General features: G+C 37.1%; 1 protein-coding gene across 1 annotated transcript in view; it reads right to left on the bottom strand.

The window, feature by feature from the left end:
- LOC128250146 (diphosphoinositol polyphosphate phosphohydrolase 1-like) overlaps positions 1-11495 on the bottom strand; it is a 240291-nt gene extending 228796 nt beyond the window's left edge. Inside the window, exon 1 of the mRNA XM_089366568.1 lies at positions 9239-11495. Within this exon, the coding sequence (XP_089222694.1) occupies positions 9239-9337 (99 nt within the window). The 5' untranslated portion in view covers positions 9338-11495. The remainder of the gene's footprint in view (positions 1-9238) is intronic.
- Positions 11496-15000: the final 3505 nt, after the last annotated feature.

The following is a 15000-nucleotide window of genomic DNA, read 5'->3' as shown; positions in this document are numbered from 1 at the left end:
TCCAGTTTCCGTCTACCAAATCTACTCACAAGGCTTTGGTCGGCCCGAGGCTATAGTAGAAGACACTTGCCCAAGGTGCTACGCAGTGGGACTATACATATATGTATACACATACAAACATGTATATATATGTACATACACACATATATATGTATATATGTACATACCCACACACACATATGTATATATGTACATACCCACACACATATATGTATATATGTACACACTCATCCACACACATGTATATATGTACACACATATGTACACACACACACACACACACGATAGGTGTCTCATAGTTTCCGTTCAGGGAATCTACTCACAAAGTATTGGTTGGGCCGAAGCTTAAGCAGAAGATACTCGCCCAAGGTGCAATGCAGTGGGACTGAACACAAGACCACATGGTAGGGAAGCAGGCTTCTTAATCTCACCCACCCACACCTGCACTAACATGTAGGAGTCTGTGTCTCATGACCCCTTGAGTGTACATGTAATTAAGGCTCCCTGCAAAGTTTTTAGAGCCCTCTTATCTCAGGTTTTGTGAAAAGGGGCACAAGAACTGACACCCACCGTATTAATAATTATTCCTAATAACCCATTAAAAGGTAAAGGTAAGGTTACACTCTCGAGTCATGCTGACTCATAAGGGCTGGCTTCCCAGTTTCCAAGCAGTCGGATTGAACCCAGGACCATGTGGTTGGGAAGCAAGCTTCCTACCACACAGCCATGCCTGTATTGTAAGCATATTTTAAAAAAGAGTTGGGATTTTTCAGTGACTAAAAATAGACAGCAACAGGTATGTACTTTACAATGAATAAATGATAAAGAAAAAAAGCAACTACGATTGTTCAATGGGTGAGCATCAAGTAACTAACTATAAAGTCAATGGTTGATAAGGAGACGAGTATAGAGCTAGAAAGGAGAGAGAGGGGGAGAGAGAGAGAGAGAGAGAACGATATGGGTTTGAAAACAAGGAGAGAGAGAGAAAAAGCGAGAACAGGGTGTTTAAAAAATATAGAGGGAGGGAGGGAGAGGAAGAAGAGAAAGTTGTGAGTTTAAAACGGTGAAGACAGACAGGAGACAGATAGTGAGAAGAGAGAGTGAGAAAGAGCAATGAGAGGGGAGAGAGAGAGAGAGAGAGAGAGAGCAATGAAAGCAGAGAGACGGACGAATGATATGTGATATATATTTGTAAAAATATTTTAAATAAACAGACACAGAAAACATTGAATGCTGAGGTTTCTCCCTGTTCCTACTTTGGAGTTCCGCTTTGAACAACTGTATGAAATAAACGGACTACTTGCAATTAAAATACTTCTCTCACCTCCAATTTGTGCGTATAGGTGTCTGTAATACATATATATATAACACATATGCGTGAATATTTACATATCGTATTACATAGGCACAAACATATGTATATCTACACACACACACACGTCTGTATGTATACATCCAACCTAAAACGATAGACAGTGTCTTATTAAATGGCTGCACAACAATCACGCGCACCCGCATGTTTCCCTCTAAAACCATAATTATATATACATACATGTGCGTGAGTATATAATACATACATACACACACACGTTTATATATATATGTATGTGTGCTACACACATACAAGGGGCTACACACAGAGGGGACAAACAAGGACAGACAAACGGATTAAGTCGACTATATCGACCCCAGTGCGTAACTGGTACTTATTTAATCGACCCTGAAAGGATGAAAGGCAAAGTCGACCTCGGCGGAATTTGAACTCAGAACGTATGTGGGTGTATAAATGTACACACACATTAATGCGTGTGTGTATGTCTGTGTATAAATGTACACACACATTAGTATGTGTGTATCTGCGTGCGTGTACGTATATTGATACGGTTAGCACATGATACCAATCTATATATATATATATATATATATATGTGATAACTAGTAATATTAACCACCAGGGAAGGTAATAACTAGTTTATTAAACTAATTGACGTTTCCATTTGGTAATCAATGATGTATTTATATTGGATTTAATTACTGTCAGGTGTAGACGAGGTGATGGCCTGCAAGCATGCAAACATGCATGTCATATACGAATGCGTGTTTGTCAGCTGTCGACTAAAAACAAAAAATAGTCAAGTATGTTGAAGTTTCCATGGCGAGATAAGAACTCAGAATCTATCGATAGAGAGAGGAAAGAAACACGTGCGTGTGTGCGCGTGTGCGTGCGGAACCTACGTTTCGACGGAGAGGGAGAGAGAAAAAAGGGAGAAGGAGGTAAAGGAAAGAGAGAGAGAGAGAGAGGTGGAGGTATTAGACTTGGTCTCACTTCCCATCACTATCAATGAAGCATCTTAGCGGTTTCGTGGTTGTTTAGGCCTACCTGCTAGAAATAACAGCCAAATCTCCCTAGACTCACATCGATCGTCTTCGAGAGAAAAATAAAAGGAAGAACACAATAAAGTAGACTTAGCTTTCGCACCAACAAGAGAATCCGCACGAAGGTGCAGTCCGACGTGCTAAATATAGTAGTCAAACCCAACTCAAATCAAATCACACCTACTGTCTGAATAAACATACACACACACACAACTATTAACAGACAAACCTTTCGAGCCATCGAAAAGAGCCTATGTGGATGCCGCTCGAACTGCTAGAAATAATAGTCAGATCTATTTCAAATCGCACCAAGCCTACTCGAAAGAGAAGCACACATAAGATAACAAAGTCTCACACACACACACAAAAGATAAAATATAGGGGTGGTTGTGAACATCACAGCTGATCTGGCGGCAGGTAGCTAAACCAACATCCTGATGATAATTATTTCCACTATAGGCACAAGGCATGAAATTTGGTAGGGAAAACGGTAAGTCGATTACATCGACCCCAGTGCTCAATTGGTCATTATTTCATCGTCTCTGAAAAGATGACAGGTAAAGTAGACCTCGGCAGAATTTGAACTCAGAACGCAAGGACGGACGAAATGCCGCTAAGCATTTTTGTCCGACACGTTAATGATTCTACCAGCTCGCAGCTTTCACCATAACAATGATTATTTCTGATATCACTACAAGGCCAGCAACATCTGAGGGGAAGTGGTCAGTCGATAGTAACGATCCTCCAGTTTTTATCTGGTACTTCTTATTTTATCGATCCCAAAAAGAATAAAATGCAAAGCTGAATTCTGCGGGATTTTCACTAAGATCGTAAAGAGACGGCACAAGTACCGTACTTGACAGGTACTTAATTTTATCGACCGCGAACGACGGAAGACAAAACTAATTTCGCAGGTACTTTATTTTCTCGATCCCGAGAGGACAAACGGCAAAGTTGAACTCAGATCACACACCTGTAATATATAATACCGCGGGGTGTTTTTCTAAGCTGAAATCCAGTGGTTCTCAACGAAGGTCCATAAGACTCTTGCGCTCGAATAACAGATTTTGCCGTTAAAATTCATCTGCAATAAATCGCCCATACTTCTACACTACACAAAATATCGATATTTCAATTTCTTTAATACAATTTCTAATAATATTTAATTACAAAAATGCAGTAGGATGAGTTTTTTTTTTTTTATATATATATATACACATCGAATGCCTATGGAAGGGTATGCAGGGTAAAATTGGAATCGAATGGGAAAAAATGTTTAAGAACCTGTGCTCTAACTCGTCTATGTCGAAATAAATTATTATCCTTTTAGTTGAGCTCTTAATACATCTCAAAACACGACTTCTTCCTATTATTACGGAGGAAATAATTGTTTTCTCTCCTCCTCACATCTTTTATTATCACAAACGATTGCTGTTCAAATTGCCGCCAGGGTCGCAGATTTTTCTTTTTTCTTTTTTTTCTTATCCATTCGAGGATCGATTATATATAATATATATCCCAGTCAAATACTGGTTGTGTATTCGAATTAATCGATTTACACACGTACACACACTTCGCATACGAGGGAACCTCGATAAGCGGAGGATAGAAGGATCTGGTAGCTACATCTGCTAAAAATAGAACGAATTCTCATAAACACACACACACATGCACCTAGCTTGTATATACGAAGGAGGAAGGATCTGTTCGCTCGATCTGCCTAAAATAGCAGCAAAATCTCGTACATCGCATAAATGAAAAAGCCCCGATAGGTCGAGGAAAGAGAGACCTGGTCGCTCGAGCTGCTAAAAATAGCAGCAAAAATCTCGTACAAATCATACCCTCTAATTAAAATAAGAAAAAATGAACATCGATTCCAGTGATGTAGCCCTTATATAAATTATGTCTAAAATATACCCGATGATCACGATAGGAAAACTTTGGACCCTAGAGATGCTGGATCGGAACTAGTCCGGGGTTAGACAGCATTGAACATCATATATATGTATAAAATGTGTTTCTTTTAGCAATCATTAATTGTTGTGTTTTTCTGGTTTTTGTTTTAATTAATCCTGCTCCCTACCTAACTGCAGTTATAAGAAAGCATTAATAGAAATAATTGTCATATTGCAAGTGAATCCAAAAGACCACACACTCAACATTATTAATAAAAATGCGACAGAGGTGGTTGTGGTAAAAGAAAAAAATGAATTAAGGTAACCTGGAAGAACGGACCGAGACTCCACAACCTGTTTTTTCTTTTCTTTCTCAAACATACATACACTTACACACTCATAAAGTCTTTCATACACACCAATTCTCGTTCACATATTCTTCTACATTATCTATCTCTTTCTCTCCTACACATTTCTCTCTCTCTCTCTCTCACACACACACACACACACACACAGACACACTCGCTCGTTCTCTCTGTGACACATACATACACTCTCACATTGTCTGTCACAAATACACACACTCCCTTACACACTCTTTCGTACACATACCCACATATACACCCTAACTCTATTACACACACATCCTCTCTCACTCTACCTTTCTTTCTTTCTTTCTCACATATATCTCACCCGACAGTTAGCGAACAGATTATGGATTAGAGAAAGATGAATTATCGGATATGGAAGCAGAGGTGGATAAATAAACGGTGGTTGTTGTTTAGGCCAAGGTTAACCGTGATCGAGTAGGCTTGTAACCGAAGGGATTCCAATAGAGACCATCCATCCCATATATATATATATATAAATTAATATTCAGGGCCAGCGAATAAGTTCACTGGCTTATATATATATATATATATATATATATATATATATATATATATATATATATATATATATATATATATATATATAGGACTACATTATCCAAAGTTTCCTTCCTTATCTAAGATTATAGAACTTGCGTGGGGTATAGCCGCTATTGATAATGGTATAAGGTCGAGCGACTTGCGTATAGTGTCTTCCTTCGTTGGTTTCGGAATCTCCTCGATTTCGTTGGTTAGTTACTGCTGGGTCAAGGTGTCTACACACACACACATACACACGCTTATATATATCAGAAACGAGAGAGAAAGTGAGACAGGGTAGGAGGGGAATTGTCTTGGCTTATTCCCAAAAGACAGAAACAACGTCTTTGAATAGTACAACGAATAATGAAAAGACGAAATTCTGAAGATCTGGTGCGACTGATATAGGAAATTTATTGGAAATACGTCACAGCCCTATGATCTTTTTTTGTTTTTTTTTCATCTACATTAAATTTTCAAGTCATATAAATATGTTGTAACAAGCCATATAAATCTTTTAATAATTGTTTCTAGCATTGGCGGCAGGGTGTTAGTCGATAAGGGCGACCCCAGTACTCGATAGGTACTTCGTTTTATCGATCTTGAGAGGATGAAAGAAAGTTGCCCACGGCATGATATGAGCTCAGAACGAAAAGGGACGGGAAATAAGAACGAAGGCCAACAATTTTCGAGGAAGGATATGGGATTAGTCGATTATATCGATTCACAATCATACTGGATCGATACTTTTTTATTTTACCGACCCAGAAAATATAAATGGCAAAGCTGATCTGGGCAGCATTCGAACTCAGAATGTAAAAGCCGCGAAGTATGACGACGATGATGATGATGATTAATTTAGACACACAAGACCAGTAATTCTAGATTGTGGTGGTGGTGACGATGGTGTTGGTGGTGGTATTAACTGATATAATCGACCTCTATTTGAAATTTTGCTTTAGTTTATCGACCCCCCAGGGAGTTGGTTGAAAGACGTAATTAATTTCAGTGGGATTTGAACTTGGAATGTTAAAGGCTGGAAATAATAATAATAATAATAATAATTTCATCGTTCATTATAAAGACAACAGACACAAACGTTTCAATACAGCAGGGTTCTTTTATTCCATACTTCACATTTCCAGACAAATCTATCGGATTAGCCATGAAGACACAAACACACACACGTTGATAATATCCTTTGACAATCGTTCAGATTTGTAGAGAAAGGTGTGGGAAATGAGAATGTTGTGGCTAACATACCGTTAACAATACATAATTGACACTCATGGTGAAACGAGTTCGCCAAATCAAACCGTTTAAATTCCCAGCTGGAACCATTTTCCTCTCGCTAAATTGCATTGGGAAATATCTGAGTTATCTACACGCAATATCCCGCTCCCTTTCTTATATGTTATTGTGATCATCACCACTATTATTATTATTTCCTGTAAATCTCTCACCTTGAGTCTGGTGTAGAAAAAAAAATCAATAACGGAAAATGAAAATAATAATAATAATGATATCGATGATGTTTTAGAAATACATTGGAATATTGCCATTTATTATTATTATTATTATTATTATTATTATTATTATTATTATTATTATTTTTGTAAGGGGGAAGAAGGCGAAGTCGATTTGGATGAATAAACCCGGTACTTGAATTTTATCGATCTCAAAAGGATGAAAAAAGGCAAACAGCAATAATTTCCTTGACCAGGCGAAAGGCCAACTCCCATTAGGGATCAGATCGATACTATTGATGTTTGTTCGATCAATCTTGTTAGGTTTATATAAGACAAAAAGCTGACCTTGCTGGGGTCTCGGAAGTCCGTTTTAAAAGAAAGCGAGGGCCAGAGAAACAAGACATTATCCGGATTAAAACTATTAACAGTTGTCTATCTAAATGGATGCTTGGCAGTTATTTTAAACCATTTAAGAAAACGAATGTGATGCTTATCATCAGACGGGCAAAAACTACATCAGGATAGAGAATTAAAAACAGAAAATCTGCTGGGTTAATCGAGAAAGTTCCGGTGATTGAAAAGAAAGCATTTAAAAAGATCGGTTCGACACTTTTAAAATGTGAAAGGAATCAAATTGTGAAGTTATGACGTTCATGCATTTCCCTTTTGCTGGATGCTGGCAACGTGCGCTAAATGAAAAATCACAGAGCACGTGACTGTTGTTTTTGTAAGGATGGTTTGATGATAAATCGATATCTACCAAGAAGATAGTGATCCCATTGGATCTCGGAGAAACACCCTGTCCCCCTCCGACTCATAATTTAGTCGTTGCAATCCTGTTGTTGTTATTGTTTTCATTTTATATAAATTATTGTTTAAGAAAGATACAAGACCCAACACAGACATCAAAAACAGCAGCAGCAGCTTGTGTCACGGTTTCAGGTTCAATTTTCACCGGTAACCGACTTACATTAAATTTTACTTCTCCGGGACCGACACAACCTGCACTCAACCATATACGATGTCGGTCGTAGTCATTTCGCCCGAAAATCAGCTCCTGGACTACTAGACCTATAAACATAGAGACATTCCACCTACGACTATCACATCTATTTATTTTTTTCGGCTATAATGTTTTCAAGATAATATTTAAAAAATATAAACAATATGTCAATTACTTATGTAATCCTTCCACCTGCAAGAAACAATAGCTAAATCTCAGATAAATCACACCCTGATAAGATACTGGCCGTTATCGTTTAGCCCCAGACCAACTCCGATCAGGTTGACCTATTATAAAGGGCATTTCAACAGTGACCATCCAGTTTTACGTTAAAACAGCGTATATAGGTAACTGTCCAATGTGTCCTGCCACGTTTAAGACAACAAAATGTGATTAACGAGGGAGTTTGGGGTATGAGTGGAATGCAAACAACATATTTTCCATAATCAAACCGTAACGAACATCGTAAAACATGACAAGTATGTTGTTTATAGTGTACAGTTTGAATGTGTGTGTGTGTACATGCACGCACATGATCAGAATGAGTGAAAAAAAATTAATAAACAGTAAATGGAATGAACCACAGTAATTTCAGGAGTAGATATTTCGGTAAGATATTTTTGGAGATGTTTTCCAATGTTAATAAAACAAACCGGTTTCATACAAGGGTTGGAGAATTGAAACCGGGTCGCGGGCTCGGCCTTTGCCGAACGTATCCATCTCTGGCTTTACGGCACTCAACAATCTAATAAAGAATGATCAACTCTTTCACTTTACAGATATTATGTTTTATGTCTCACAAGGAAAGGAATACGAGACCGTGTAATGGATATCCATGCCTGTCTCAAATGGAAAACGTGATGATACAATGACTTTATCAGAGGGAATCGAAGGGACGCCGGAAGTTAATTCATTATTAAATGGAACTCGAAGAAATACTTAAATTTATAAAAATCAGAAACAATAATATAATGTATTTATGTACAAATATAGAGTAAAAAAAAGGAATGAAGTCACGAGACGTTTATGCTTTTCGTGATATTACAAAGAGTAAGTCAAACGAAACTGTTTTAAGCAGGGAAACGAAACCGGGTTACAGGATTGCCCCGGAAGTTGGGAAACCTCTGTGTTACAGCGCTGATCGAACTGAATTAATTTTATAGATACAAAGCCAAGAAAATATATATAATAATTTGGCGGTGAGATTGTATGATGTTCATGCCTTTCTCGTGGACATGAGATATTAAAACTCAAGTGAGATAACATCAATAGTAGGGAATTGTAAAAGCGAGTCGAAGACATGGGTCGGCGGAAGTCCAGGTCACAAAAGCGATTCTTTCATCGAGGGGTCAAGAATTTAATATTGGTCAATTTATAAGAAAAAGGAGGAATGGAAAATACATTGGTATAACTTGAGATTTACAGAAACAATCCAACATGACATGTAAACTAAAATGAAAACACATCCTACGTCTAAATATTAAGCATTTTTTTTCTTTTCTTTCTTTTTATTTATCAATTTTTTTTTTTTTAAATAAATGAGAAAGGTGAAATTTTAAATAAATAAAGAACACGTTTTCTTACCTCCTGTTCACTTTCATCTCTGAAACATAGGCAGGCTGCCCGTCTTCGAAAACCCTCTTCATCGTACGTCCTTAGAGTTTTCGTTTTTTGCTTAACCATATCAGTGGTACCCTGAAGAATTTTGGTAAGATTTCTGAATCCTTCTTTCTGTCCTTCCAATTTCTTCGGTTTATTTTTTTTAAATTAATTTATAGTAATTTATTTTGATTATATTTTATTTTATTTTCCGGGCTGATGTTGTGTATATTATTATTGTTATAGTTTTTTGTTTTTTCTTGATTTTATTTCTGTGATGTTTATATTTCCTCGTGCATTACTTTATTGGAGCTGATTATCATCATCATCATCGTCGTCTATTATTAACAATTAAATATTATTAATAACAACAACGTATAATAATGTGATGAAGAGTGATGATATAACGACGGTGAGGAAGATATGATAAAAACAAAGAGGATGAGATCTAAGAGAGAATGGGTCAGTGTGTAAAAGAAAGAATATTTATCTAAAACAGCGAAGAGATGAAGAAAGACTGTGTGTGTGTGTGTGTGTGTGTGTGTGAATGAATGAGTGGGAGATGTGACAAACAACAACAACAATAACAAAGAAATGGACGAAAAGGGAAGATCAAACAACGCTTGTGGCGGTGGTGACACCTGACCCACGTGCTGCTAGAGCGGCAACGGCGGAGAAGGATGCCTGAGTTTGTCTACAGCTGTTGTTGTTGTTATTAATATTATTATTATAGTAGTTGTTTATATGGTAGTGGGGGTGGTTGTTGTTGTTGTTGATGATGTGAGTGTTGTTGTGACTGTGGGGCAGGTTATTAATATTATTATTGCTGTTGTTGTTGTTGTTAATAGCGGTCAAAACAGAGAGAGGAGCGACAGCTGGTTTGCTGGAAATAGAAGAGGAAGGAAGGAGGAAGCCGACGAAGTCGGAGAGGGGAGACGTATAACAGCAACAATAACAATTATTATTATTATTATTATTATGACGACTACAAACACGGCGGCGATTACGATGACAATGGCGATCAGTGTAACAACAACGACGGTGACGACAATGATGATGATGACAGAAAGTAAAAGGAAGAGATAGAGAACAAATGGAAGATGAAGGAGTACAAGAACGAGAGGCTTTGGCTTTTTTGGAACTGATATTACTGGCGCCCCGCACAACACCTTTAGCCATTTTCTGCCTGGCAACCACCACAGTGATTAATGCCACTACTCGGATATGTGGCAGAAGAGGTCGAGCAGAGCTGAAGTGATTTATATATACAGACAGACGAGTATATATTGTGTTTAGACATATGGGTAAATTATGTGTCTAACTAAGAGTATATATATGTATATGTAATATAACACATGACGTACGTACGTAAAGGTGCGTGATTGAAAGAAGAATAAAGGTGTATAAATGTATATAAACGTGTCTGTGTGGTGTGTAGAAAGAATTATAGAAATAGAAGAAAGCTGCGTGTATATATATGTGTGTATAGAAAGAAAATGTATGAACGGGTATAAGGTATATGTAGAAGATCTGTGTAGTATATGAGGTGTATTTATAGAGAATGTATATGTGTGTGTGTGTATGTGTATTGGTAGATGATCTATTTAGAGTATGGGTGTAAAGAACGACGTATGTTTATGTGTGAGTGTGTATATGTTGCTATATATTTCTGTCTATGTACATGAACGAATGTCGAGGATAGACCGACCTAAGAAAATTAGATGTCGGTGTGTTTGTGTGTGTAACCAACCTTACTGAACAAAAACTAAAAAGGTGGTTGAGTTATTGTTTAGTTTAGATCTTTGGTTACGAAGATTCCAAATGTGTTCTTGCTTCTGGTGCTGCTGATGCTGGCTGAATACACTTGTGAGTGTCAAGAAGAAAAACAAGTAATACGGACATAGAATGCGGCTAACCCGGCCCAGGGCTTCCACATATGAGCCCGGTAGGTCGCCTTGGAAGTCCATTTAGAGGCTTAAAAAATATTAACACCGGTTAAGACGGGGAAAAATACAAAACGCAAAAAAAAAAGGAAGTTTCTTTTGTGTTTTTGCTTCTGTTGTTTTTTGAAGATAAAACAACAATTAAAAATAACCAGTCCGGTTTGGACCGGAATAGTTCGGCTACGATGGGATTGACATGAAAAAAAATTAGTGTATAATATTTAAAAGAAAAATTAATTAATTAATTAAGGGACAGTAATTACCTCGACTGAGGTGTGTGGTATATATATGTATATATATATATATATATATATATATATATATATATATATAAATAAAGGTGGGGGGGTGTGAGGGAGTAAAGTTAGCGTGTAAAAAAATAAAAGCAAAAAGCAAAAGTGACAACAGAGGTGGGGGTTTTTTACCTTTGTTTCGTGCTTTTTTGTAATTCCTTTTTTATATAGGTAAATTTCTTGACTTTCCCCTTGTCTCAAAAATACTGGAAAATAAATAAATATATATATATATATATATGTAACAATAATTGATAATAATTCAGCGGTGAAATAGATCCTCGCTATATCTCCTCGCAACCCCCATTGCTTAACCCCTCTCTTTTCCCTCCCCGTCAGATAAATACACACCTCATGTGTACATTGCATACATACATTATATACATATATATATATATATATATATGCCGCTATGTATGTGTGTTTGTTGTGTTATATGAATAGGTTTATGTTTGTTTTTGTGATTTTTGCTGTTATATGTCCTTCGTTCGTATAAAGCTGGGGTGAATGGCACCAGAAATGTTTTTTTTATGTTTTTTGTTTTAAATTAACAGACAGTGTTAATGGTTTCTTTTGTTTTCTTTTTGGTTTTTTTCTCCAGTGGTGGTGCGTGCAGCTGACGGCTGCACTTAATATGTATAACCAACAACCTTATAAGAGAAGAAGACTGAATATAAACTAAACCGAAAGCCAAACCAAGAATATTTTAAATCGCTTTGGCGCTGCTGGCTTGTTAACCAGCGTAGAGTAGTCTACCCTTGTTTAGAGAGAGAGAGAGAGGAAAGAAATAGAAAAGGGAAAAGAAAGATAGTGAGTGAGAGAGAGAGTAAAATTAGTAAAGGAAAGGTAATGAGGGTGGAGTAAAGAAAGTGAAAGAAGCATATGTGTGAGGTAAGCTGTAGAAAGAGAGTGATAGGGAAGAATGAGAGAGGGGGAGAGAAGGAAAGGAGACAAAGTGATTCAGAACAAAGAGTGAGAACGAAAGGGAAGGAAGGAGACAAAGTGATTGGAAGTAAATACAGAGGAAGAGCGTCGACGAAGTGATAAAGAAGAAAATGAGAGGTGGAAGAGAAAAGGATAGAGAACAATGAGAGGAGAAAAAGGGGGAGAGAAAGTGATTGAGAACGAAGTGAGAGGAGTAGAGAGTATTAATAGCTAAATGTTGATGTCGAAGACGTTAGATACACATAAAGATAGAAGACAAGGAATAGATAGATAGATAGACAGGTAGGTAGGAAGATAGACAGATAGATAAATAGACAGTTAGGCAGACAGACAGATAGATAGATAGGTAGGTAGATAGATAGATAGATAGGTAGGTAGATAGATAGATAGATAGATAGATAGATAGGTAGGAAGATAGGCAGATAGATAAATAGACAGTTAGGCAGACAGACAGAGGTAGGTAAGTAGATAGATAGATAGATAGATAGATCTAGTTATGGTAAGAAATCGAAAGGGGAAAAGAGAAATAAATTTAAAAGGTGAGACAGGATGGAAGTGAAAGTATACAGATGCAGAAAGTAAACGAATGTTGTATAGATAGAAAAAGACGAGGATAGAGGTGCTAGAGTAAAGTGTTGGCACGATATAGGTGTACGAGTATAAGAAACATATAAACACAATGATAGACGGAACGATAGAGATAATAATAAACATAATAATAATAATGATAAGAAGAATTTTGGCACAAAGCCAGTAATTCTAAGGGAAGTAGTCGATTACACTGGTATTTTATTCTATTGATTTAATCCCGAAAGGATGAAAGACGAAGTTGTCTTCGGCGGAATTTGAACTCGAAACGAAACGAGCCTGGAGAAATTAATACTGCTGAACAGGAGCGAGAGTAAAAAGAAATTGAAAAGTAAATATATTTGCAGAGATAATAAGATACATCGGAAGAGAGAGAGAGAGAGAGATGATTTTGAACTGAAAGACAGAAAGATGGTGAGAGAAAAACACTCAAGGAATGAGAGAAAAGTCAGGCAAAGAGGAGATAAATAAATTGACGGTGTGAGGGTGATAAATAGATAGATAGATAGATAGATAGAGAATGATAGCTAGAGAGAGACAGGCAGACAGACAAAGGAAAGTAGGAGAGAAGCTTTTTTGCAAGTGCTTCTTGTACTGAGCAAGCGCTATCAATTCTCTTTCTCTCTCTTTCTTTAGTTCTTTCGTTTTCTCTTTCTCTCTTGCAACTGGAATGTGCATTCTTAAACAACAACCTACCTTATATGATTTGTTGTGCCGATGGCTTGCTTAAAGTTCGGTTCTTGCCTATTTTTCTTAGTTTGATTATTGGATTAGAAGAGGGAAGCTACCTCTTGTTTCCTTTTTCACATTTTTTTTTCTTTCTGAATGAAAAAAAAACAAAACAAATTGGTATTTCGGACCGCAGGTGATATATTTACATATAATTGTAATAGTATGCTTTTATTTAACTCTCGTACATGTTTTCTGCTATTTTAGTCAATTGCTATGTTTGAATAACTGGCTCCAAGCATCAAATTTGTTATGTCAGTATACCCTTAATAATAATAATAATAATAATAATAATAATAATAATAATAATCCTTTCTACTATAGGCACAAGACCTGAAATTTCGTGAGAAGGGTATAGTCAATTGCATCAACCCTAGTTCTTGACTGATACTTATTTTACCGACCCCGAAAGGCAAAGTCGACCTCGGCAGCATTTGAACTCAGAATGTCAAGAGCCGGAAGAAATGCTACTAAAGATTTTTCCGGCTTACTAACAATCTACCAGTTTGCCACCTAATCGCTTTACATAATAATCTTTTCTATTCTAGACACAAGGCCCGACATTTTTGGGGAGGGGGGGCAGTCGATTAGATCGACTCCAGTACGCAACTGGTACTTTATTTATCGATCCCCGAAAGGATGAAAGGCAAAGTCGACCTCGGCTGAATCTGAACTCAGCATGTCAAGAGCCGGAAGAAATGCTACTAACCATTTTTCCGGCTTGCTAACAATTCTACCAGCTCGCCGCCTTTTCGACAGAATTTAATAATAATAATGATAATGGTTTCTAATTTTGGCACAAGGCCAGCAGGTTTGGTGAAGGGGCCAAGACGATTACATCGACCCCAGTGTTCAACTTGTCCTTATTTTATTGACCCCGAAAGAATGAAAGGCAAAGACAAATCTCAGCGGAGTTTGAACTCAGAACATGACGACGGACGAAATGCCGCTATGCATTTTTGTCCGACGTGCTAACGATTCTGCCAGCCAGGCGCAATGCCTGAATTTGGGATCGGTGGAATTAAGATGAAGGCTAGTCGATTACATCGACCCTAGTACTCAACTGGTACTTATTTTATCGACCCCCGAAATGACGAGAGAAATAGTCAACTTCGGTGGAATTTAAATGATAATAATTAATATTCTCTCGCAGTGTTGATAGATAGCACCTGTGTTAAAGAATGCGATGTCAGAAAGTTTAATTCAGTGAATGGAGTAGATTCAGTTAAAAAAATTTGTATTTTTTTAG

The sequence above is a fragment of the Octopus bimaculoides genome, chromosome 19, assembly GCF_046866305.1.
Source record: "Octopus bimaculoides isolate indiv1 chromosome 19, ASM4686630v1, whole genome shotgun sequence".
NCBI classification, from domain to species: Eukaryota; Metazoa; Mollusca; class Cephalopoda; order Octopoda; family Octopodidae; genus Octopus; species Octopus bimaculoides.
This window is presented reverse-complemented; position numbering and strand designations above follow the sequence as displayed.